General features: G+C 32.4%; 1 protein-coding gene across 1 annotated transcript in view; it reads right to left on the reverse strand.

Moving 5' to 3' along the window:
- LOC113394794 (potassium voltage-gated channel protein Shaw-like) overlaps positions 1-25,544 on the reverse strand; it is a 262,752-nt gene that overhangs the window by 119,654 nt on the left and 117,554 nt on the right. Inside the window, exon 4 of the mRNA XM_026632216.2 lies at positions 10,457-10,636. Within this exon, the coding sequence (XP_026488001.1) occupies positions 10,457-10,636 (180 nt within the window). The remainder of the gene's footprint in view (positions 1-10,456; positions 10,637-25,544) is intronic.

The raw sequence follows: 25,544 nt of genomic DNA on the forward strand, positions 1-25,544 counted from the left end.
TTACCCTTACTTTAACAAGGTCCGTTGAAATACAACAGAAGTTTACAAACTAAATCTTCTATGAATATGTTGATTACCTTCAATAGGTAATTAGGTACTTTGAAAACTCTTTTACGGGATAAAAGAGGATTAAACTTTTTTTTATGAAAGTTATAATTCCATAATGAAATATTACAGTAACTACATTTGTACGAGTATGAAGTGTTATATGCGTGTATAAGTAATTGTTGTATATTGTATGTCTAAATTCAAATAGTATTCGAATAATTACTGCTAAATGCTTACGCTTGAAACTTTGAACCGTTTATGTAAATGGCAAAGTCAGAATACCACATAATATTGGCGAAATAGTTCATGGTTTCATTTGTAACTTGTCATGTACATATATTCTAATAGAAAATTATAGCATACGTTTCTATGTTAAGCTCCTTTGTCTGTATAGATTTTTTTTTCAGACAATTCTTATTTATTTTTTCTGCCTTTTGGTTGTCTGGAAGAGATCACTGTTTAAACGACAAGGCCACTTTTTCTACAACTTTTACAGTCTGTATTCTATATATGTATATATATATATTCTTATGACATATGTAGGTGGACGGGCAAATAGGTTCCCTGATGGTAAGTGGTCACCACCACCTATAAATATTGGCACCGTATAAAAATAACCATTTCTTATAACTCCAATACACCACCAACATCGGGATATAAAATGTTATGTCCCTTGCGCATGAACACTGGCTCACGCATCCTTCAAACCGAAAAATACTAAGTATTGCTGTTTGGCGGTAGAATATCTGATAAGTACCGATCTTACACGACCCCATCAAAAAGTAAGTTTCATTGTTGTAACATTATGAATTTGTATTTATAACTGGATTTGGGAAAGACAACTGACTTCTACTACTTATGAAATCACCATTTTCGATCAAGTAAGCGAAAATAATATTCATCTATACTAATATTATAAGAGTAATTCTGTCTGTCTGTCTATTACGGTTTCACAACCAAATCATTGAACCAAATTTGAAGGAATTTGGTATGCAAGCTTAAACCTCAAGGAAAGATATAGCCTAGTTTTTTATACCCAATAGACGACCGACCTCTAAAACGCTACGGACTAGCTACGGAATAGCTACGGACGACAACTAGTTATTAATAAATGAATGTGGGATATCTTAATAAAAATAATAAAGGCTTAGATTCAATTTAAGTAACATTGTTCTCTATTTAAATAGTTTAAACACAAATTTCCCGTGCCAAAACAAAATCAACATGGGAAAAATGGAGACATAATCTATTGAATGATAAACGTTGTCTACACGATGTTTTCGATCATATAATTTTATTTCAATATTGCTCATTTAAATGTGCATTTTAACTTAACAGCTATAGAGTTCACTTTACGTTTGATTTTTTTTTTCTATTTACAAATAAAAGCAAAGCACCTGAAGCGCTACCATTAAGACGCTGTAATGCTTTAATTAGTTGCCGCATGGACAAAAGAACAATACACGTTACTACCTGTTCTTCGTACAAAGTTTAGTTGTAACTAAAAAGGCGTTTTACTCTTACTGTTTAATACAAAGCCTACTTTTACCGGTAAATGTCAAGGTCTTACCTTCGCCTGGTAACATGTTTGTTTTCTTTTTTTGTTTTTTTTTTTATAGGTGTTGATACGAACTGTATTTGCTCCATATTAGCGGTTCTTCCAGACATTATTATGGAAAACCGATATTTTTCATAAATTCGTTGATATTATTCCGAATTTCTACTCAAGATATTCTATGTGATTATAAACTATAAATAGTTTTAGATTAATATATATATATATATGGGAGACGAATACAATTTCTAAACGAAGAGTGGTCAAGAAACCCAAGTATATTTGCTCCAAAACAGTTTAGCTGATGGAGGAACGTCAAGCTGGCTTTAATTTGACTGGCACTGACAGTAAATGAAATTGTTGTTATTGCATTGACGTATGGATAGAATGTGTCTATTTTAAAAAGTAATAAAATGAAATTGAATGGAAAATTAAATTGTTCAGAATTGAATAAAATACAGAATATTGTGGAAACTATTTTATCAATTCTCGAATATCCAAATATATACCGCATAATGTCTAATAACTATTTATTTACAACACTATTCTTCTCAACAATTTCTATCAATGGCGCCATTTTTTCAAATGTCAGTGCCCTTTAGATTAAATTTAGTTAAATTTAATTCCATGTCGTTTTAAATTGTATAAATCAGTCTAGTGTCGTACTGAATGTGTACAAGATTCAAGTTTAATGGTTCTTTTAAAGTAACGATAGTAACATTTTAAGTTTATTTTATTCTAGTTGACATTTAGAACATAATGCTGACTCCACACTAACGAATTAAACATCCGTGATCCGTGACGCAAATCTGGATGGCCTTCGTATCTGTTTACGCGTTTCACGCGCGTTCAGAACTTGTTTTCCGTTCCAAGAGTTCGGTATTTATGCCTGTGTCAAAGGGTTCGTGAGCCGCAAACCTAGCATGAACGCAAGAGCATCCACTTGAATACCATAAAACGAACAGCAGGTGTGTAATGTGTATTATATACAGTAAATTTTAGTTATATAAACCGCATACTGACACTGTTATATACCATGTTATAATATTCTTACCGCCTAATGTATGTGAAAAGAAATAAAAAAGTGCGAGTCGGACTCGCCCGTGAAGGGTTCCGTAGCAGCAAGTAACAAGGTTTGTGTTTATGAAATTCATTTTTTTTATTTTTATATTTGAGTTGATTAAATGAAAGGTAAATTGCGGTTTACGATTTATGACGTATTAAAAAAAACTACTTACTAGTACAGTAGTATCGCGTTCAAACCAATTTTCGGCGGAAGTTTGCATTGTATCATTCTCTTATTTTAGAAGTTACAGAGGGTGGACACATTTTACCACTTTGGATATGTCTCTCGCGCAAAACTATTCTATTAGAAATCAGAAACCTCAATATCATTTTTGAAGACCTATCCATAGATACACGTATGGATTTGATGAAAATAAATTTTTGAATTTCAGTTCTTAGTATGGGGACTCCAAAAATTTATTGTTTTTTTTTCTATTTTTGTGTGAAAATCTTAATGCGGTTCACAGAATACATCTACTTACCAAGTTTCAATAGTAACGTTCTTAAAAAAAACAGCATGCGATCACCTATCACGGAGACTTGGATTTCATTTAAGGCGCTTTCGTTTGGGTGCTTAGGACATACTATTTCTATTGTTTTTTTTTTTTTTTAATTCGTACAAAAATTATCATTCTACTTAGTTTTTGTTATTAATTGTTATTATTAAAAGTAATTAGTGTTATTGTAAATTGTTATTTGTATTATAAGGTCGTAAATTATAAAATATTATTACTCCATATTTTTTTAAATTAATTTTCACTTCTGGTCGGTAAAAATATTTTATTTTATACATTGAATTTATATCGGGGTAAAATTAACTCATGTGATGGCAAACGTCAAGACGCTCTCTTATGACCCTTTTCGAATACACATGGTTCCTAGCCGATCCATATCATAAATCCGGTCAAGAACTACTGAATTCTAATGTGATTAATTTATGTTTATAATTCATCTCGTGCTCAGCAGTATAAAAATCATGTTAGTAAAACTTGGATGACAATTTCCCAAATGTTCATCCAAAAAATTCAACAACGTATCAACTCGAAGCCATCTAAATAAAAGCTCTAAACTTAGCAGAAATTTCTTAAACATTTCGCTGTTCCGTTCCTAATATTTCAAACGTCATTTCAAATTTGTAAAAACTTTTAATGTCCTATATTTTACATTCCCAGCTAATAAATAGTTTTGCAATTTTGTTTTTCAAAATATTAGGATGTATTAAAGCTGATCTTCTATTTAAAACATCCTTAAACCTTATGTTTTTTTTATAATGGTAATTTCGTGTTCGAAAAGGATAAATTCATTTGTCAAAAGTTCGGATTCTTTTGAAAATTGGTGACTTTATTCTAGCTCGTTGACGTCATCATCGATCGTTCTCTTTTTGAATTTTTCATTTTCACGTCGTATCTTTCTCGATAGGCGCCGTCATATTTGAAACATGGCACACTAAAAAAAGTTTGTTGTAACATCAATCCAATTTAAGCCAATTATCCAAATCCAGATTAAAAAATAAGAGTATTTAAATAAAAATAAAACGGTTTTTTTTAGATATACAAACAAGTCAAACTGAATTTTAACTGAACTTTATATACGAACAAGTCGAACAGTCAAAGATTTATTAAAAAAATATACTGATTAAATTTTTACAATTTTATATTAGCAATTTTATATTATATAGGATTACTTACGAAGTCACTATAAAAATTAATCTAGGAAGCTCATTTTAATTTATCTGGTTACTTTCTTATTTAAATTGAGTTTAATTTTGATCTATTTACTTCCTTATTAAATAACTAAATAATGTTATGCTTAGAATAACATAATCAACTATATTTAAAATAAAATAGCACACGGCTCTCATAACCTTACTTTGTGTCACAGTTGTTAATGCCCATCTCTTCAGCTGAACTGTCATCCCAAATTTAAATAAACTTAACTTAGAAAAATTTTCAAGACGAAATATCAAATTAAAAATATATAAGACGGAATTAGTAAATGAGTGTATTGTAAGTATATAATACAAGCAGTTGTAGAGGCTGCTTTCCAAAACGGTCAGAGTTTAAATATTTATGATTCAAAAATGCTTTATTGTAAAGTTTTCTTGGATAGGTTGAATGCTACATCCAATGAGGTTCATTCATTGGATTTTTTATTTTGGAAATTTTATAAACAAGGTAGAAGAAGAATTTTATATTTATATCTACAACATAGATATACGTACAATAAGGGTACAATTTTTATTTTCCGACTAGGAAAGTTGAAATTGTTGGCTTTGTTCTTTTATAATGTGAACGTACATATATTTACATATAAAGCTTTTTCGAATCACTCTGTTTATCAAAGAAAACCGTATTAAATCTGTTGCATAGTTTAAGATCTCAGATCTCAGCGTACAGACGGCGGGAAGCAACTTTTTTTTTTACTATGTAGAGATACATAATATCTTAACACCAACATAACATTCCTTTGCAGATATAAAAGTAAATAGGTAATGAAAATTCCATAGATATGAGCTAAATATCAATGGATCGATTTAAGCCGAAAGCATCAGTCAGGAATCCATATTGGTTTTTGTGAATAATTTACGCACGCCAGTTGCTTAAGCTTGGTTTAGACTGTCGTTGTTTATTGTAAAAACATATTACCTTGTGTATACGGCGTTTATTTATTTTTTATGTCAAGATGTACTTTTTAGTTTGATATGAAAATATTGTAGAAGCACCCGTGATAAGTTGTTTTTAATGGACTTTTTTACAACACCTGATGGTTAGTACTGCAGTCTAAGCCAAATTAAACTTTGCCTGCAAAAATATGTCTATTTAATCTTAACTTGAGAATATCCTAAGTATAATGTTCAGGAAACGATGAAGGAAGGATATTCCGCATTTTACGTGTGCGCATGAGAAATGAGGAAATAAAACTCTTCGTGCCGATGGGTGGAATATCAATGACGTAGGTCTTAACGACGCGTACTTTTACGATGATAACTGCAGAAAAAGTCCAATAACATATATTCTAATGTGTTCATATAAAATTGAATTTTCAAAAATATCTGATAGATTTTATATAAGAAGCTTAACGAAATAATAAACGATGGCTTCCTTCTCATATTATTATAATTTTATATATTTATATGTACATAACATATAAATATATAAAATTATAATAATGTTATCTGAAAAAAACTTATATGATTACGATATTTAAATATATTTATTTCATACATTTCAAACTAAAATGACTTGGTGATGGTGATTATCAAAACACTTTAATACTAAATCTAAATTGAACACGATTTTTTTTTTACTTTTAATTTACTATCGAGAGTATAGACGTAGCATAATAAAATTCGCGTCGATTTGTACGATGGGTTGTATTTGAGACTTAGCTTTGTGATATATAGGCGTATTCGTTCTGTTATTGAAGTTAACTGATTCCAAAGTAAATATTTAAAACAATCTGAATTTCTCCGGGATTTTGATCGATCGAATAATTTATCCAGTGTAAAATGTATTGTGCATATTACATTTGAAGAATAAATTATGTTACGTCATATATTCAATGCAAATTAAATTGTTGATAAAAATACGCGTAGGTTTAGTATTCGTTAATCTTCATAGAACTTATTGATAAGTATATTTAAAAAAAAATAGCGTTAATCGGACGAGCTATTCGACCCTATTTCTCGATATATTAAGCATTTTGAACCGACTTCAAAACAAGAAAGGATATGTCATTTTTATATTTGTTTCCTCAGAACTCCGTCATTATTACCGATTTGGAATATATATTTGTTATTTGATAGAATATTAATCCCAAAAGAAAAAAATACGGGACACAATCTTTATGAGCTCGAATTTTATTTATAATTTACTTTCTCAGATTATTGTATGAAGTAGTTTTTTTTTTTATGTCGTGAATACTCGTCCGAATTGAAAAGTGTAATGGTTTTTTTTTCTGTATATATATAGATGTGTTAATAATGAATACGTTAATTATTTATCTTTTATATATTTTAAACTAAAGTTATCTGAAAGTGGACGATCATTGGTAAGTTAGCGTTAATATACTGAGTTAAACTTTGTGCATGGACGTTTGGGTACACCACACACTCATCACATATTCTACTGCCAAGGATGTTTAGGTTATATTTTACAGTGCCGATGTCTATGGCCCTTTGCCAGTCTTCATATAAAAAATAATCAAGTTGTATTACACATTAAAAGATCTCCTTTTTAAAGCCCATTGGAAAGAAATTACTATAAACTTACTTGCCGGTTCTGTTCCATTGAGAACCAGTGACAGATTAGTTTTAAAATGATTTATTCATGAATACGGTATATTTTTATAATAACAAATGTAGTGTAACGTAATTTTATAGCTGTAATCATATTAATATTATCAAGAGAAAATCTGATTTTTCATGCGAACAAAGGGCGCTTACTAGGTATATTTATGTAGAGCATATTGTCCTGCGTATTCAGAGGGAAAATAGTTTCCGGTCTCCGGTTCTCGCGGTTTCCAAGCGAACGCCGATAATACTATGATAATTGGTTTGATTCAGTAATATAATAAGGCAAATTGAAAATACTTATAAATATGCAATTTATTGTGACAGAATCGTTGGGTTTTTTTTTAAGTTTTTGTAATAGGAAGACAGACGGATATATTTCTCAATTCATATGGTCATCATCACTGTTGCGATAAAAGATCTAATAGCCTTTGGACCAATATTTACACTGGCTAACTCACCTTTTAACCGTAACACAACATATTTATTAAACTGGCCCGGGCGGACTTACTCAAAAGCCTGTCTCCAAGTGAATCCATCTGGTCTAATAGCTAGACACAAAATAATACCCCTCAATAATAACTACTTAATATAAAAGTGTACAGATTCTGAGATATTGGGTTCAGCCTCCAAGTCAATAAAATTATAAATTTATTGAGTTATGCTGACAAGAAAATTTAAGGAACAGAAACACTTAAATACGTATTTAATCATTTTTAATCAGTATCCCAAAAATAAAGTTTCAGTTTTTTAACTTAAAAAATGACTGACTCCCATAAAAACTTACAACCCTTATTTCACCCCCTCAGAAGTAGAATATCAAAAAACGCTTAAATACGTATTTACTCATTTTTAATCAGTATGCCATAAATAAAGTTTCATGTTTTTATCTTAAAAAATGACAGACTTCTATACAAAATTTTAACCTTTATTTCACCCCCGTAGGGTATCATATGCAGAAACACTTAAATAAATATCTACTCCTTTTTAATCAGTATCCCAAACATAAAGTATCACGTTTCTAATTTAAAAAATTACGGACTTCCATACAAACGTACAACCCTTATTTCACCCCTTTAGGGGTAGAATTTCTAAAATTCGCTCCTTAGTGGGTGTCATGACATGTTAGTTTATAAGTGTACAGACTAAAATATAAGTTTTATGCTTCTAGTTCTAAAAATGACACTTATACTTTCAACAACTTACAACATTTCATCCCCCTTTTCAACCCTTTACAGCACTTTTTCCAAATAAAAAGTAGCCTATGTCCTTTCTCATGCTCTAGAATATTTGTGTACCAAATTTCATTTAAATCGGTCCAGTAGTTTTGGCGTGAAAGCGAGACAGACAGACAGAGTTACTTTCGCATTTATAATATTAAATAATATATGGATAATATGGATTGATAAAATTTAAATCAATTTATTAAGTCTATAGACGAAAAACATAATTTTTATTGAGCCACGATATTATAAACACGACAGACAATTTGATTATTAGATCAATCGTATTTATTTTGCTAAGATTCTTTAACAATCTTGTTTTTGGCAAGACGCCAATAAGACTGGATATTGAAGAAAATTCATTTTGCAAAGTTTAAATCACTGCGACAAATTCAGCGCTTCGTAGAAATGCAATTACATTGACATAAACTAAAACAGCAATCTCTTTTAAAAATCTGTTTTAATCTATCATTTATATTTTTGTCGTCATCGTATAATTATATCATATTAGCTACTTACATTGGGATCAGAGTAATGTATGTGATGTTGTCCAATATTTATATTCTTGGATGAGTTTCTTGTCAATTATTTTCGGTAGAATCTACATTCAGAACGGATGGTAGCTTCACTTGATATGGTTTTGTAAAATGACGATTGAATAGTGTTTGTAAAAGCCTCCTGAATAAATTATATTTTCATGTTAATTTTAGTTTCTGACTAACATATGGAATAAGTAACTAAATTTTATAACTGACATAACACCTACAACTTGATTGATACACTAATCTTTCTAATTCGTGAATATAATACATCTATAATTGCATCTTAAATATATTATGTTACCCAAAATATCGTTTTATTACATTTCTTTCGTCGGTGGATTTCACAAAGCGATACTTGACTTGAGAATTTTCAAGAAGCACCTACTCATAGCTTAAAGGCCGGCAACGGATATGGAAGCATTCCAGTGTTGCTGATATTCATGGGCAGTGGTGCTCACATTCCATTAGGTGAGCCGCTTGCTCGTTTACCACATTCACACAAAAAAATTGCAGCTAAGCCGAATTTGATAATAAAATATTGCCCTTCCGCCAAGACCCCTTACACATTAATAAACAGCTAGATGCTGCAAAGTAAAGTTTTTTAGTCGTCTGTCATTCTACCAAAAGTTCACATCAACCAAATGTAATTATTTAAGGTACCTAATTTTCAGCCTAACTATTTTGAACTGGCTTCAAAAAAAAGAACAAGATTATAAATTCTGTTATATTTTTTATGACTCATTTTTATTACCTGAAAATTCCGTCATTGAACCGATTTAGAAAAATATTATTTTCTTTAAGAGACTCCCGACTATTCCATTGTAATTTAATGAAAAAATTTGAAGTCAGCTTATTAACTTTTGTTAAAACTTAGTGCATAAAAGCTATAAAATTAAACAACCCATTTATGTGTATAGTGTTAAACAGACGCCAAGTTCTAAAATAAAATTTTCCTTTTATATTAACCATTATAGTTTATCTATATTAAAATTTTAAGATGTTGTCGAAATTTCTGGAAATTGGCATTTTGCCTTAGCATGTATTATAAACTAGTTGTTCGTGGAAACAAAATAATTTGGCAACTTAAGCAGCTCTTTACTTATTTATGTCATCAAAAATTCAAAGCTCTGACATTGTCCTTAAGACATGCGTTAATGAATATTTAATTAGAGAGTGATTTAAACTCCAAATTAGAGATAGTCCGATAGATTATCAAATGCCCGACCGCCATGTAATAGGTAGGTATTGCATTAAAAAATCTGCGTTATTGTTGTAGAGACTATGCTATAAATCTTTCGGTATATTCCGACTTCCTTGGTTGAAATTCGAAATCGAGCGAATTTTTTGTCAAAAAATTCTCGGAAATCAGTGTAAACATTGACACGTCCAGTGCGTCGGACAGCATGTAAATCTGTCGATCCTATACCTCAATCAGTTCGTATTGTATTTCCCGTCCTTCGGATTAAGAGTGTAAGTATAAAAAAACTCGAAACTTATCCAAAACTACTTAACATTAATAAAAATAGTTGTGTGTGGTTGAAAACCAACAGTTTACTTGAAAAATATACCAAATAAAATCATATTAATAATAGTTTTTTGCATCCCGGGAGCTCTGGAACTTCTTTAGGAACATTGATATTTAAGTTTAATCTTATCTTAAAACTCCTTGTGATATTTAGTTTTGTAGATGACGCTAATTTTTGGTTATTCCTAATAAAATACCTCGGCTTACCTTTGCCGCGGGTGAGCTGGAAGGTTCATCAAATAGCGCCCAAACTTTTGGCTTGACTCGTTGCCAAATGCCAAGTTCACCATTGACGTAAGCTTCTTCATATCCGAAGAGCCTCGCAATTTCTTCCTCCGACGGCTTTTCACTGTCGATATCCAACTTATCCAAAATTGCCAGGGTGTTCTGTGGACAAAATTGTTTAATTAAAAACATGCAAACTTTATTGTACCTATATATATTTTAATTGAGAAATATTCAATAGATTGTATCCACCCAGTTGGGCCTATACAAAACCCACCCAAAGATATGTATATTTTTCAATGTCAATAAAGAACTGAATTGTGTCTTCTTATACATAAAAAATATTTGAAGAGACATATTAGAAATACATCATTCATTTGAAATACCTATTATCTTTTAACATGCAAGTATTCTTAGAAGTATTTTTTGCTGTCGGTTTGAAAGATGAGATATAATATTATGTAATACACACATTATATAAATATGTTACGAATAGTTCGCCTGTCTATCTAGCCTGAAGTGGTTGGAAATTGTTATTAACAATAATCCAGTGATCCATTTTTTGATGTGATAATTTTTTTGGCGGGCGTTGCGGGTATACCTTAAACAATTTATACTATTTTTTTATACCGTTATGCGTCTTCACCCCCACCCTCTACTATTTAGTGAATGCATGGCGTGTATGCTATATATAATTCATCGTATATGATTTATGTGAAACACCTCTGACCGTAACTTAGGGATAAGACTGATCGCATGCCGTGACGGCAAGCGGCATGGCTCTCTCTCATAACCTTCTCTGCTGCTGCTCTAATAACTTGAGCATGCGTATAATAAAAAAATAAATAAAATAAGCACTCTATTTAAAAAAAACTTCCATTTTTTAAAATTTAATCAATTTTATCGTGAGTACCTAATTGTTATTCGTGTGGTTTACTGGATATGTGATATTCTTCAACAGCTACATTTCAATTTATACCTATAAATCTAATTACATCATCATGTATCGTCTCTAATGCATCAACCACACGTGTCATACAAATAAATAATTGCAATTTATATAAATTCATAACCCACTTTCTTATTCAAAAGGAAATACTAAAATCCAAACTCAAGCGCTTTCCAGTTAGAACTCAAGGACGCAGTTATCAACGTTCACAGGATTGAATTGAAATGCATTTTTTAAATTTGGAATAATATTTGAATTTTTAAAAATGTTCTTACATTTTGTAGATTTTATAGAGGATTTGGAAAACACTTGGGGTATCGTAATGGAAACAATTTATTGAATGAAACTGTAATGTCAACTAAGAATTTATATAGCAGTAACTAAACTTGAAATCAATACATACTTTATTCGAGTAGACAAGAACTTTTTAACTTTTTTTTATTTCGGTTTTTATATTATTATAAGATATGAACACTAAATACATACGAATTTGGATCGAAGATTAACTAATTTTATTCATATTCAAAAAATAAATAAAAATAATGGTAGGCTTCGTGCAAGTCCGACCTATCATCAGATTTTCTAGCACCAAACAGCAATACTCAGCATTGTTGTGTTCCGGTTTGAAAGATAAATGAGTGTAACTACAGGCTCAAGGGGAAATACCATCTTGGTTCTCAAGGTTAGTATCGCATTGGCGATGTAAGAATTAGTTAAAATTTTCAGACGCCAATGCCTAGGGGCAGTAGTGACCACTCACCATCATGTGGACCATTTGTCCATCCTAACCGCCTAGAATGGTAGGAAGAATGCCAGCAGCATTTCCCCGTCGTATCGATATTCCGATCCTCTGGGCAATAAATAAACCAGCCCTCCTGTCATCAGTAAAGGCAATAAGAACAAAGAAGAAGAGGTACAGGTCTTATTGCAACGTGAAGTTTATCCTGTTATCCCTAAAGAGATATTTTAGATTATGGCTCGCAGACATGATTTTTGATCTATTCAACAGAGATCCGCACTTGAAATTTTTAATATTATTGGAGCATAGTAATGTGCGTGTTGAACTTTCAGACCGGATTAAACATACTAAAATCTGCTTAAAATCTAAAACCTGCATCACTGAAATGGAACTAAGCGGGACATATCTGTCGAATGTCAGATAATATTTGGCCCAAAATCACAAGCAAATGGGTCCCCCGCAGTTTTAAAAGACCATGCGGTAGGCCTAGACGGAGACGGTGAGATGAGCCGGATTCCTCTGGAAGGAATATTTTTATCATAGAAAGACAGTTGAAAGGCCTATATCACACTATATAACTATATTATATAGTAAAATTATAACTAACTCCATAAAATATTTTTGAGTATATATCGTAGTGATAATGATATACATATGTCTGGGCGATTCGGACAGACATTATCATCGGTGACTAGCCAACTGCGCAGAAGTTATATGCACTAATGTGTTCGTAATTTATATTCTCTGTGTCACACTCCGACGGAACGGAAACTAGAACTTGAGAGAAAACGTAATAAAAGTTTAGATATTTCACTTACGAAGACACGTCTCTCACGTCAATTTATATTAATTGTTTTATTCAGGTAAAATGAGGTCAAATATACTTTTTTTTATGATATCGGTAGGCGGACGCGCAAATGGGCCACCTGATGGTAAGTGGTCACCACCGCCCATAGACAATGGCGTTGAAAGAAATATTAACAAACTTGGGAACTAAGATGTTACGTACCTTGTGCCTGTAGTTACACTGGCTCACTCACCCTTCAAACCGGAACACAACAATACTGAGTTCTGCTGTTTGGCGGTAGAATATCTGATGAGTGGGTGGTACCTACCCAGACGGGGTTGCACAAAGCCCTACCACCAAGTTGGTGGTAGGGCTACCTAATAAATTTACACAAAAACTTTTAGCTTCAACATTATCGTCATCAGCTCGTGTTTGTCCAGTGATAGTACCTCTCCCAGAGCATTATCAATTATTAATTTAAATCTCATGTTAAATAAGGAATATTATTAGCATAAATTTCAAATAAGCCTGGAATTCGTTTTCGTTGATTTTCATACAGGGTAAACAATAATTTAAACATACTTAATATGTAATTAAATGCTTGTAAGAGCCTACGCGAATTAATAATATTTAGATTATAATATTTTCATAACTTTTTCTAATTAATCTCAATACATATTATAATTCAAATTGTATTAAATTCAAGTCTTTTGAGCCGAATACGTGTTTTATAATCAAGCACCTCAAGTTTAGATGAGAGACCGATTTCTGTTTGCAATTCATTTCATGTTCTGCAGTGAAGAAAAAATTTATAAGAAAATCTGCGTGTTTTGAAATGAATTCTGAGATGTGTAGATCTGGCGAACTGCAATGCAGAAGCATCGCAAATGAAACTGCGATTCTTTGTTTTTGAAAACTTATAATTTAAAGGTTTACCTCATAAACTCATAAAAACATTTTTATTTACACGTTGCCTGCTTTGCCATTAGTCATTGGTGCCGTGTATAATTTAATCATTTCTTACATAACCAATGTGCCATCAACCTTGGGAACGTGAATGTTATTATGTGTATATATTTTGCCTGTAGTTGCATTGGCTTATTCTTCCTTCAAATCGGAACATAACAATACTTATTGTCACTGCAGTAGAAAATAATACTATGAGTGACTGGTAAGCTACTCAGATGGTTTTGCAAAAAACCCTACCTCAAGTGAGTATCAGGTTTCCGCAAAGTTTTGGCAAAATCAAATCTTTCTCTTAGGCAATGTATTCGTGTCATTACTAAAATTCATATATATTATAAATTTTAAATTTCACCCGCACCACCTAGATGTCCGAAAATCCACAACAGCGTGATTTTTAAGACATTTTCTGCCTCGTACAACCACTCTGTGGAACCAGCTTTCGCCGGCGGTTTTCCGAACCGATACGACTTGGGAACCTTCGAGAAAAGAGCGTACTTATTCATTAAAGGCCGGCAACGCAGCTGCAACCCCCCTGGTGTTGCAGATGTCCATGGGCGGTGTTAATCATTTTCCATCAGTTTAGCCTACTGCTCGTTTGCCCCTATAACATAAAAAAAAATACGAAAGTAGCTCTCTCTGTATGTCTATTGCTCTTTCACGGCCAAACCATTAAACCGAATTTGATTAATAGTTATAGTATGTAGGAAGCTTAAACTCCAAGCAAAGGCATATGCTTTTTATACTTAACGCTTGATGATCACGACCCGTACCAAACGGGCGACAACAAGTAAACATCAATTGAATTCTATTTAATTACTTATGTCATCTAAGTATCGTCAAATAGTAACTACTAAATTACACGCCGGTTCTTCATGGTAGAATATACATTTCAACCCGGTAGTTACTTTAAATTTAAATTAATTTTGTCTAACGACGATGCAGTATTAACTTAGACTTTTATGGTGCGTACTTTGTTTTGTTTTTTCTTATCACATTTTGAATTATCTGCTGACTGCAATACTCTCTCTTTGAGGAGAAGGATTTTGAATTTATTCCATCACGCTGCTCCAATGCGGATTGATGGATACAAATGTGGCAGAAATTCATTGAAATTAGACATACGCAGATTTCCTCATGATGTTTTTCTTCACCGCCAAGCACGAGATTAGAATTATAAATACAAATTAAGCACATGAATTCAGTGGTGCTTGCTTGTGCAAATGAATTGACTAAAAACGGTTAAATAAATATTGCATCTAAATTAATACATATACCATCAAATTTAACTCATAACGTGAACCATGATATAATTTAAGAATGATCCATAACCGCTTATTGCATTTAATATTTTTCTGAGAACCCAACATTTTATGCCGAGAACGTGACGTAGCATTTACTATCAAACCCCTTCGAATGAAAACCTTTGAAGTTTAAAGAATAAGGGTCATTTTTCAATAACATTAATGCTCCACACTTATACATAACACTCGGGAAGAATAATAGGTACGCATTATCGACATTTATGGTATACTGATGTAGAAAACTGAACGAAGAAATAGAATCGTAAGCTGTTGAATGAATTCACTAGTTTCCGACCGCGGTTTTACTCGCGTATGAGGGGAGAGGTCATGTATGTGCAGTAAGGTAAAATTTTCCGAAATTAAAAGTAATCCATGTGCGATACCAGATCCGTTCACCAGTTCTGGTGTAATTGACAAACAAACATCCATCCAAACTTTCACCTTTATATTATTACTAGGATAGAGACATTAATTTTAAAGGATAACGAAATTTTAAAAGTATATTATGAAATCTTAATAAAATCGACCGAAACAAAGCGACATTTTAGACCCATCGAGACGAATAAATATTAATAATGAACGGCGTGTCGCGTTTTGCGAAACATTTTTCTTATTATTCGTGAGCAAAGCCGCAATGAATAGTGCTAGAGTTTTTATAACACAAATACGAAATAAAACTTATCATAATACGACCTAATTTCGCCAAGAGTTTTCCAGAGAATACGTCTTTATATGTTTTCGAGTTATAAATCATAATGGTGGACAGGAAAAGGCTTTCATTCAATTCGAGACAACCCCGGACTGTCCTTGTACTGTATTAAATTTAACATCATAGTAAAAAGTTATTCAACTATAACGTTCGTTATATTTTGTTAGCAGAGACTTGATGGTCATGGGGACAGAGCAAAGGACCGTCGGTTCAAATACTTCGATACTTAAAGCAGACGTGACATTAATGTAATATGTCGGGTATGGCAACCAGCGCCAGATATTGAATTAAGTTTAAATGGATTTTCATACGCAAAAGGGTTGCACAGCATATTCCTATTTTAAATATTTTTGTTGCATTTAAGTTTTCTTTAAAATACAGACGAAATGTCTGGTTATCTGATGGTAAGTGGTAACTTCTACACATAGACATCGGCACTGCAAGAAATATTAATCATATCACATGGTATGTTGTAAATAAAAAAAAAAATTAGGAATGCTTGGGTGCGAAAGGTTATTATACAACTTGCGAGTTTATGATTGATAACACACCTTCGAAACGAAACGATCGCCTCCTTGCTATTTATTTTCGTATTTGATATATGTAAATAATAAATTTCACAAAAATAAAAAGACACGCTGAGTTTCTTTCGCCGGTTCTTCTCAGGTCAAGGTATTTTATTTTCCGAACCGGTGGTAGTGCTTAATTTGAGAATCAATAAGTAAGTGTAATGCTTATATATTGAATAAAGGAATTTGAGTTTGAGTTTTGAGCTTGGTCAATACGCCATTAACCTCGGGAACTAAGTCGTTATGTATGTACATAAATATACATTTGTAGATACATGGGCTCAATCACCATATGAAAAATACTAAGTACTGTTGTTTGTAACAAAATACTTTTATTTTATATATGAATAATACCTGGATTTTGTTTGAATAAAAATGGAACAGTGATGCACTTTTATCAGATACACGGGTTATAACGAGTTGACGATGGCCAGATGTTGGAAAAGGGAATTCACTTCTGCTCTAGACGTTGCCCAATACGCACGTGTTAATTGAGACCTTATTTTGATCTCTTAAATCATTTTGATTATTTGGTTTTACGATATAATTTAATTGAACTGTTTTATTTGTTACATAAATTCAATATTTTTGCCGGTGCCCAAGATGCTTGCTACCCGGTACACTGGAATACCCACTAAAAAACCAGCGGTACCCTCTCCGTCTCATCGGCGGGCGCTACGGGATCACTTTCGCATGCTACCGTGAAATTCCTTATAAACCCTAGTTATATGTCCTAAGCCTTAAAAGCATCATAATTCTGAATGACATTTCTCCATAAATATAAACTAAAGCCTAATTTTGAAAATATATTTTAATTAAGTTAAAGTCAGTTTCTAATTCATCTGAGAGCGTCAACAGAGTCAACCCTTTGATTGTTGACGCATAAAATCTGTTTATGGAGTCGTAAAATACTACGTAGGCTTGGGATCAGTTCGTGAGGGTAGTAGAGAAGACTTAATTTGTAAGATATAGAGGAATAATAAAAGATATTATAACTATTGTACTTTAAACCGTCAAAGTAATTGTTTCGTTTTACTTATATCGAGCGGTTATCTGTACATTTTTTTAACAATAGATAGGTACAATCTTTATTTGTTCTGATACGATAATAAAGAATATGGGAACTTATAATCGATGTCCCTTGTCTATATAATAATTGACCTAGTTTACTTACCCTTCACACCGATACAAAAAAAATGCTTAATGATAGAATATGCAATAAGTACCCAGGTACGGTCCGACTTCCACAAAGCCCTAGCAGTATGTAAAATTTCAAGTGTGGGGTGGGTTCATTTAGGTAATCAGTATGCACAGGACGTCACAGTAGCATACGAAAGCGATCCCATGGCGCCGAAGAGTTTTTTAATGGGTATTCCGGTGTACCGGGGCACACTCAGCGTCCAGGGCTTTGACAAGTCCCACATACCACGTGGGGTAAAACTGTGACGAATTTTTCGAGCGAGATAAAAAAAGGTAATCAGTGCCGCTTATAGCTTGCACCACAAAACAGCCTTAAGCAACAGATGGCGCAACGAGCTGGGTACAACTAATATGAGTATAAATTATTTTTACCCACGTACCCTTCACTTGTATAATATTCCTTTGTTGTAATTACATATTTATATAACGTATGAAACAAGTATTTATAAAATATCTCACAAAACAATAATAGCTTCATTTGAAGTCTACGTAAAATAATTGGATTCAATTTAATAATAGTCATTTACAGAAAATTAGAAAATTAAAAGTATTAAACATGTTCTTCTGAAAACGTGAAGTATGCGCTCAGAAATTATTTCTCTAATATATTTTGGAAATAGCCATATAGGTGTCAGTATTACGGCCAATATCACAACGTTCTAATTTAATAATAAAATAATGTATTCAATCGATTCTTTGATGATCATACGTTCGTGTTCGTTTCATACATTTTTTCTTGCCTTGGAAGGCGACGCCCCACCTCATTTAACTGCTGCCACAAGGGTCGGACCCTTTCTTTGAAGCCCTATACTTCGAGGTGGTAGGAGGTCCAAGACGACACCTTCGTCGTTTTCGCCGAACAAGATTATCCATTTAATATTTCCAGACATCACACTGAAGGTAGCCACGACCCTCCACCCAAGGACTCGTCCAAATACGGGGACCAGTATCTGTCTCTTCACATTCCACGCTTCAAGAGTATCCTGAGAGGTATCCCAGTCCGCTCCACAGTGGTGACATCGTCGCCGCTTCCGATCTTAAATATATCTTATCGATGTTACATCTCATCTATCTCGAATCGTGTTACACTATAATCTCATCGAAATATAATGCTGTAGAATAAAGAAGTGTATACGTCTTTTCGCACACACATGCACGATAAGACCCCTTAGATAATCCTGGAGAATTTATTGTCTGTCCGAAATTCGCTTACTGTCCGTATAGGATCATTTTTTAAGTCGGTTAAAGAACAGTTTCAATGGGCGTTGGTGATAATTTGCTACCAGATAGCCTATTTATTATCCCGATACCTATAACAAAAAAGTAACCAATTTTGTTTTTAAAATATATAAAATATTAATTACTTTACAATTATCAATTATTATCTAACGTTTATATGTAGTCATTACTTATTACATTTCGTTATATAATTGATAATTCTTTAGATGCGTGTAATGATATTATAGTATATTAATATAACACTAATGACTTTTTAGTAGATTGCACACCTTGGGAATGAGATGATCGCCTCCAGGCTGTTTCAAATAACTAAAATGTGTTAACTATTGTACATGTATTTTGTACATGAACTATATTTAATGAAAATGTAATATTTGTTAAAATGAAATGAGTTTCTTTCGCCGGTTTTTCTCAGGTCCGATGTGTTAATTTCCGAATCGGTGGTTGACTATTGCATATCAATAAGTAAGTGTAATACTTCTACAATGAATAAAGATTTTTGACTTTGACTTTGAATGAGTAGAAATAAATATTTTATGTTTTAAAACGCTTTGGAAGATTCTGGATACTCGCATCTTGTGCATACATTATAGATTATATTTTTAGGTATATGTCAGTGAAAAAACTCAGTGTGGTGCTTCGTGCTCGTCCGTCTGGCTAAGTACAACCTACTTATCAGATAATAACAGTTATTAATTGCATGCAAATTATTTAACATAACAATTAAATAAAACCTTATATAGATTAATAATAATCTTATGTAAAATATTATTCAAAATATTTTTTTTTTTCTTTTTTCACTATGACAATAACACTGAGTCACAAAATTTAACCATTCACAGTTTAATTTTTAAATTAAATGTACATTATAAAATAATATAAAACCTTTAATAAAAGACACGATACAAATGTCAAATACAATATAGTCGAATATATTTCTCTCGCATTTTTCGTAAGAGCAAGTAAGATGGAATTAGAAGGCGTGAAGTTGGTAATTTCGGAAATCTGAACACTTAATTGGCAGTTCAGCGACGAACTTAGTCATGTATTTTTTGCCTTTAGTCCCTGTGCGCGCACATCATGTAAAAACGAAAAGATCTTCAAAAAGCCTTTTAGATATTTTATTGTTATGTAGTGTAGTTATCTGGTACAGATTATTATTTTTTAATACCCTACTTACTTATTAGGTATCTGAAGAAGTCTCTCAAAGTAACGAGTAATGTTAATGAATTCTATGAATATGTTTGCTATATAAATCATAAAATAAAATTCATATAAACTGCTGGGCATAGACGCTCTTCTTTGGGGTGCAAGATTTGTGTGATAGAATATCATCCAATCACGAGGTGAAATATAAACAGAAATTAAGCCCAAGAAAAATCAGTAAAGCCTTGAAGCTACAACCTTTGGTTAGGGTTGACGCTTCCTATCCAGTGGATTATAGCCAAAGTAACAAGGTCTTAAAGTATTTAAATTGCTAAAGAAGATTCTCTTATAAAATTAGCAGAACAGTACAGTTTTCCCTGTCGTCAAAAGATTATAAATTAATATTAATGGTCATTAATAAAATTTTATAGCTCCGAGACGAAGCCGATATCTGAGCAATTAATTATAAGCTTATTATCTTATTAATAAGTTGCTGTTCCCAAGTAAATAATAATAAGTTCAGCTTTGTTGAAGTGTCAGAAGTTTCGGAATTATAGCTCGATAAATACAAACATAACATAACAAGGTTATCGTTTCGGGCAATATACGTTCATTGGAGTATATTAAAAAGATATAGTGCAAATTCTATAAATAATGTTATGTTAGAAAATTGAATTCTTTGTCGTATATTATGTACAAAAATGTAAGGATAATTACTTATCTAAATATTATCCCTTGTACATGTTGCGGCCGTCTTGAAGAGTTTCGCAGTTTATATAAAATTTATACGACTCCTGATGATCAAAATAAATAAATGAATCAGTAAACAATGTATCAATGAACGCATGTAAAATGAAACATGAAGTGTGCGCCAAGATTTTGGTATCATTGATTTAATCAAAATCAAAATTTATTCAAGTAGGCTTTTAGATCGTCATCTTACAGAATTGTATGAAACGTCAAGCTACCATCAGAATAAAAAGATTCTCCTGAGAAGAATCGGCAAGAAACTCAATAATTAAGAATCACAATTAATACAATGATTGGTATAACAATTATTTTGTATAACTACATTCTGAAAAGTATTTTTCAGTAGATACCGGAGTTAGAAACTTAGCAGTGGTATACGCGAGGGATGCTAACACTGGCTGAGAAAGCTGGTAAAGCAGTTACTCTTGCTTCTACTCACTCTTGGTCATAGAAGATTAACTACCAATCCAAACCGCTCTATGCTTGCTTTATGGCATAGGTGGCAAACGAGCAGGAGGCTCACCTGATAGAAAATGCGTACCAAACCCCAACAATTGGAATCTTTCAGATAGAGTGTACACACTCTATTCATGATGGCTAGTCGCATCGCTTTGGAAAAACCGCTAGCGAAAGCTGGTTGCCGTTTAATTCGCACTGTTGAAAACATCTAGGTGGTGTGAATGAACTGTGGAATATTTGCATGTTTGGGAGTGATGGTGCAGTATAGTTTAAATATTTAAGCGATTATCTCTTGCACGCTGAGTAAACATTTCACCGTAAGGCCTATGAGAAGGCCTAAAATCTATGCCTATTATACCCAAACAAGGTTCGGATAGTAAGTAGAATACCCATCGAAAATTGTTGGGTTGTTTATATTTCCTTGATAGTAGGGCGTTGTGCAAGCCCGATTAGTCGAGTACCACCTACGTATTACATATTTTACCGCCAAACAGCAATACTTAGCATTGATGTGTTCCAGTTTTAAGGGTGAGTGACCCAGTGTAACGGCAGGCGCAAGGGATATACTTCCAAATGATGGCGCATTGGCGATTTTGGAATGGTTATTTCTTACGGTGCCAAAGTCTCCACTTACTATTAGGTGGACCATTTTCCAGTCCACCGATTTATATTATATGTAATAAAAATATATAATAAGATATTTTAATATTACGACTAGCATAACTAAAATCCAATTATAATGAAATTAATTTCAAGTTAAAATTGTTTCAATTTCAACATCTAAATAATTTCCTAATTTAAAGGCACGAAATATACATTTAATTTCAATTCGTGAATCTGTAACGTTTTCTAATTTGTGTCCATGAAATATTAAATGAATGTATTCATTGAAGATTCGAGTTCAAAATCCATCCCAAGATCCTTTAATACCTAAGAAACCTCTCGTATTAAGATTTCTTGTCGAAATATAATTAAGTTAAAAATACCATACGTTATTCACAAGAATTTTCATTAATTTTGTATTGATGTTTCTTAAATTTTGGTTTTTCCCATACATTTTAAGATAATTTTCTCGTTTAATAGAATGAACATTTAAAGTTATATTTGAATACACTGCCTATTATTAAACTTTTTATCAAGATAGTATAACTTAAAAAAAAAACTAAAACTTTCTATACTAATGGGGTAGCCCATTGTATTCCACTTCATACCGTTCTATCCTTTTTTATGGTATAGGTGGCAAGCGAGCAGGAGGCTCACCTCATAGAAAATTACTACCGATGCCCATCTGCAACACGTGCAGGCTCGCAGATGCCTGGCCTTTAAAAAATCTGTGCGCTCTTTTGCTGAAGGTTCCCAAGTCGCATCGGCTCGGAAAATCCACTGGCAAAAGTTGGTTGCCTATAAATCGCACTGTTGTGAATATTTAGGTAGTGTGAATGAAATGTGGAATTATGACGAAATGTCCAGAGGTAATATTCAGCGGCCGGGATTTATCCAAACAATTCATCGGAATATTCCCCGTGAAAAATTATCCAACATCTCTTTTCAAAGCCAAATTATTGAAAAAAATATATTATAATCGAATATCGATAGATCGGGTCTAATACATTTTTCCTATTAGAATTTACTCGTACCGTTCGCAAAAAAAATTACCTTCAATAGCGTTTTATAAAACTTGCATAAGTCTAAAGAATGAAGTACATTCTGATTGTTTCGTATAAAATATCTCAACCAAGATACGAGTATATACTATAAAATTCAATTTCAAGACGACATTTCCTTCGTTATGGCCAGTGAATCAGAGCTGTTGAAACCGATGTCATATAAAGAAATCTGAAGAAAACCCAGCTCAAATTGTTCAGAAGCTTTCGTCTTTACATACGGCTTAAAGGAACGATCGGACGGAATTACGATCGTTCAAAATTTACGATACTCAGTGATTTAAATTATACGAATTGTTGTTTCTTCCAAACAAAGCAATTTCAAATGGTTTTTTATTGTCGTACGTAAAATAGTTTTAGATTTATTTTGCGACGATTGTAAACAGCTCTGATGTATATATTCATCGTATGAGTTTGTTACTCAATAACTCTTAAGCGATTGGATGGATTTGGATGAAATTTGAAGGATAGATTTTATTTTTCAGTTTAGACATACCCCTCCTTTACTTGGGCAAAGCCACGGGTAGAAACTAATCCGTTCACAAAGTTTATTATAGTGAAACAGCTATCGGTATCGGTTCCTTAGGGATAAGACCGTCTCGTGTTTCTTGATTGAAATAATTCCTTAGTATTTTTCGTATGGTGCTGAATTGGTATTGATTTTTAAAATAATGCTGGTCGGTCTTCGTGCAAGCCCATCTGGGTAGGTACCACTCACTTAACAGATATTCTACCGCCAAAGAGTAGTACTCAGTATTGCTGTGGTCTGGTTTGAAGAGTAAGTGAGCCAATGTAACTACATATACAGAAGACATAATAAGAACTTTATTCAAGTAGGCTTTTACAAGCACTTTTGTATTATCGTTTAACAAACTATATTAATTGAAGCTACCACCGGTTCGGAAAATTAGCATTTGTGGAGAACATTTGCAGCCCATATGCTCGTCCGAAAACCTATATCATAAAATAAAATTACCCTAATATGTAATGAGTAAATAAGTAGGTATGTAAGTTTAAATTACAAAAATGTACAATTTAAAAACTTCTGCTATTACTATGAAAGTAAGATTCTAAGAAAATCTGTATTCGTGTCTGTTTAAATTAAGTTAAAGTTTCATATACGAGTACACAGCGCTAAACTCAAAACTTAAAATCAAATATAAGTTTCGGTACATTCAATTTTATACCATAGGATAAAATATATATAAATAGTCTTTGTGATCCATTATTTCACGTTTTGAAACCTAACGAGTTTTGATATTTTTAGAAGTTTTTTACTCATTAACAGAATGATAATATTAACTTCAATTATGAAGTCTTACTATGCAAAGTATCATCCCTAATTCTACCCTTTCAGATGACTTAACAACGTAACAGCGGTAATATTTCTTACTGATTTCATATTGATCTCATCAATGAAGAACTTCCGGATATATGTACTTTCATCATCGATTTCATCCTTATAGGTGATGTATTAAAATAAACGCTCTGAAATTCAAAACTAACGAACTTCCATATACTCTTTCATTTTTAATCTTACCCCTACTTAAACCCCCTTAGGGGATGAATTAAAAAAAAACATAAGAAATTTCTGTTCAAAACTTCATCTTATTACAGCCCTTGGTACGTATTATTACGAGCGTTGTATGTCATTTTACAAATTTATTGAGAAGATTTAACGTTAAATTAATTCAATATTTTCATAAATAAAGTTATATTATATTTTAGTTATATTTTTGAATTTTACCTATTACCCGAAGCAATCTCTGATTCAATCAATACACTAATGATGGATCAACAACTTCCCTGTCAATGTGATAATTATGTGAGTATAACATAAAAATATAACATAATATATTATTGTATAACCGTTTTGTCTAATTATCATAAATACATATAAACGAATAATGTATTAAAATACTTTATATACTTATATAGTATCTTCGTTTCCATTTTTTTTTTAATATTTAGATGTAATAGGAAACAAATCAATTGAAGTTTCTAAAAATGTTTTATATTTTTTAATACATATATATTATTACTAGGATACCTATAACTACTGGGCAATCTCGCCTCACTACTAGGTAGGATTGAGACGCGTGCATCTTAACCGATCTTTGCGGGATCAAACCCAGGCAAGCACCACTGAATTTTCATGTGCTTAATTTGTATTTATAATTCATCTCGTGCTCGGCGGTAAAGGAAAACATCGTGAGGAAACCTGCATGTGTCTAATTTCAACGAAATTCTGCCACATGTGTATTCCACCAACGCGCATTGGAGCAGCGTGGTGGAATAGGCACCAAAACTTCTACTCAAAGGGAGAGGAGGCCTTGGCCCAGCAGTGGGAAATTTACAGGCTGTAAATGTATGTAAAAAAAATACTAGGATACCGGGTCTTACCGGGATATATATTGACGTTCTGATTAACCCTTTTGTAAAACCATAATAAAAACACAGCCATAAACAGTGAAGCGCTACCATATTACACAAGTTATGAGATTGTTAGCAATTTAATGGGATTTAAACCGCGTTTATGAGAGAGATACTGAATAATAACATCACATTATTTTTAATAACCTACAACTAGCT

This window comes from Vanessa tameamea, chromosome 17, assembly GCF_037043105.1.
Source record: "Vanessa tameamea isolate UH-Manoa-2023 chromosome 17, ilVanTame1 primary haplotype, whole genome shotgun sequence".
NCBI lineage: Eukaryota > Metazoa > Arthropoda > Insecta > Lepidoptera > Nymphalidae > Vanessa > Vanessa tameamea.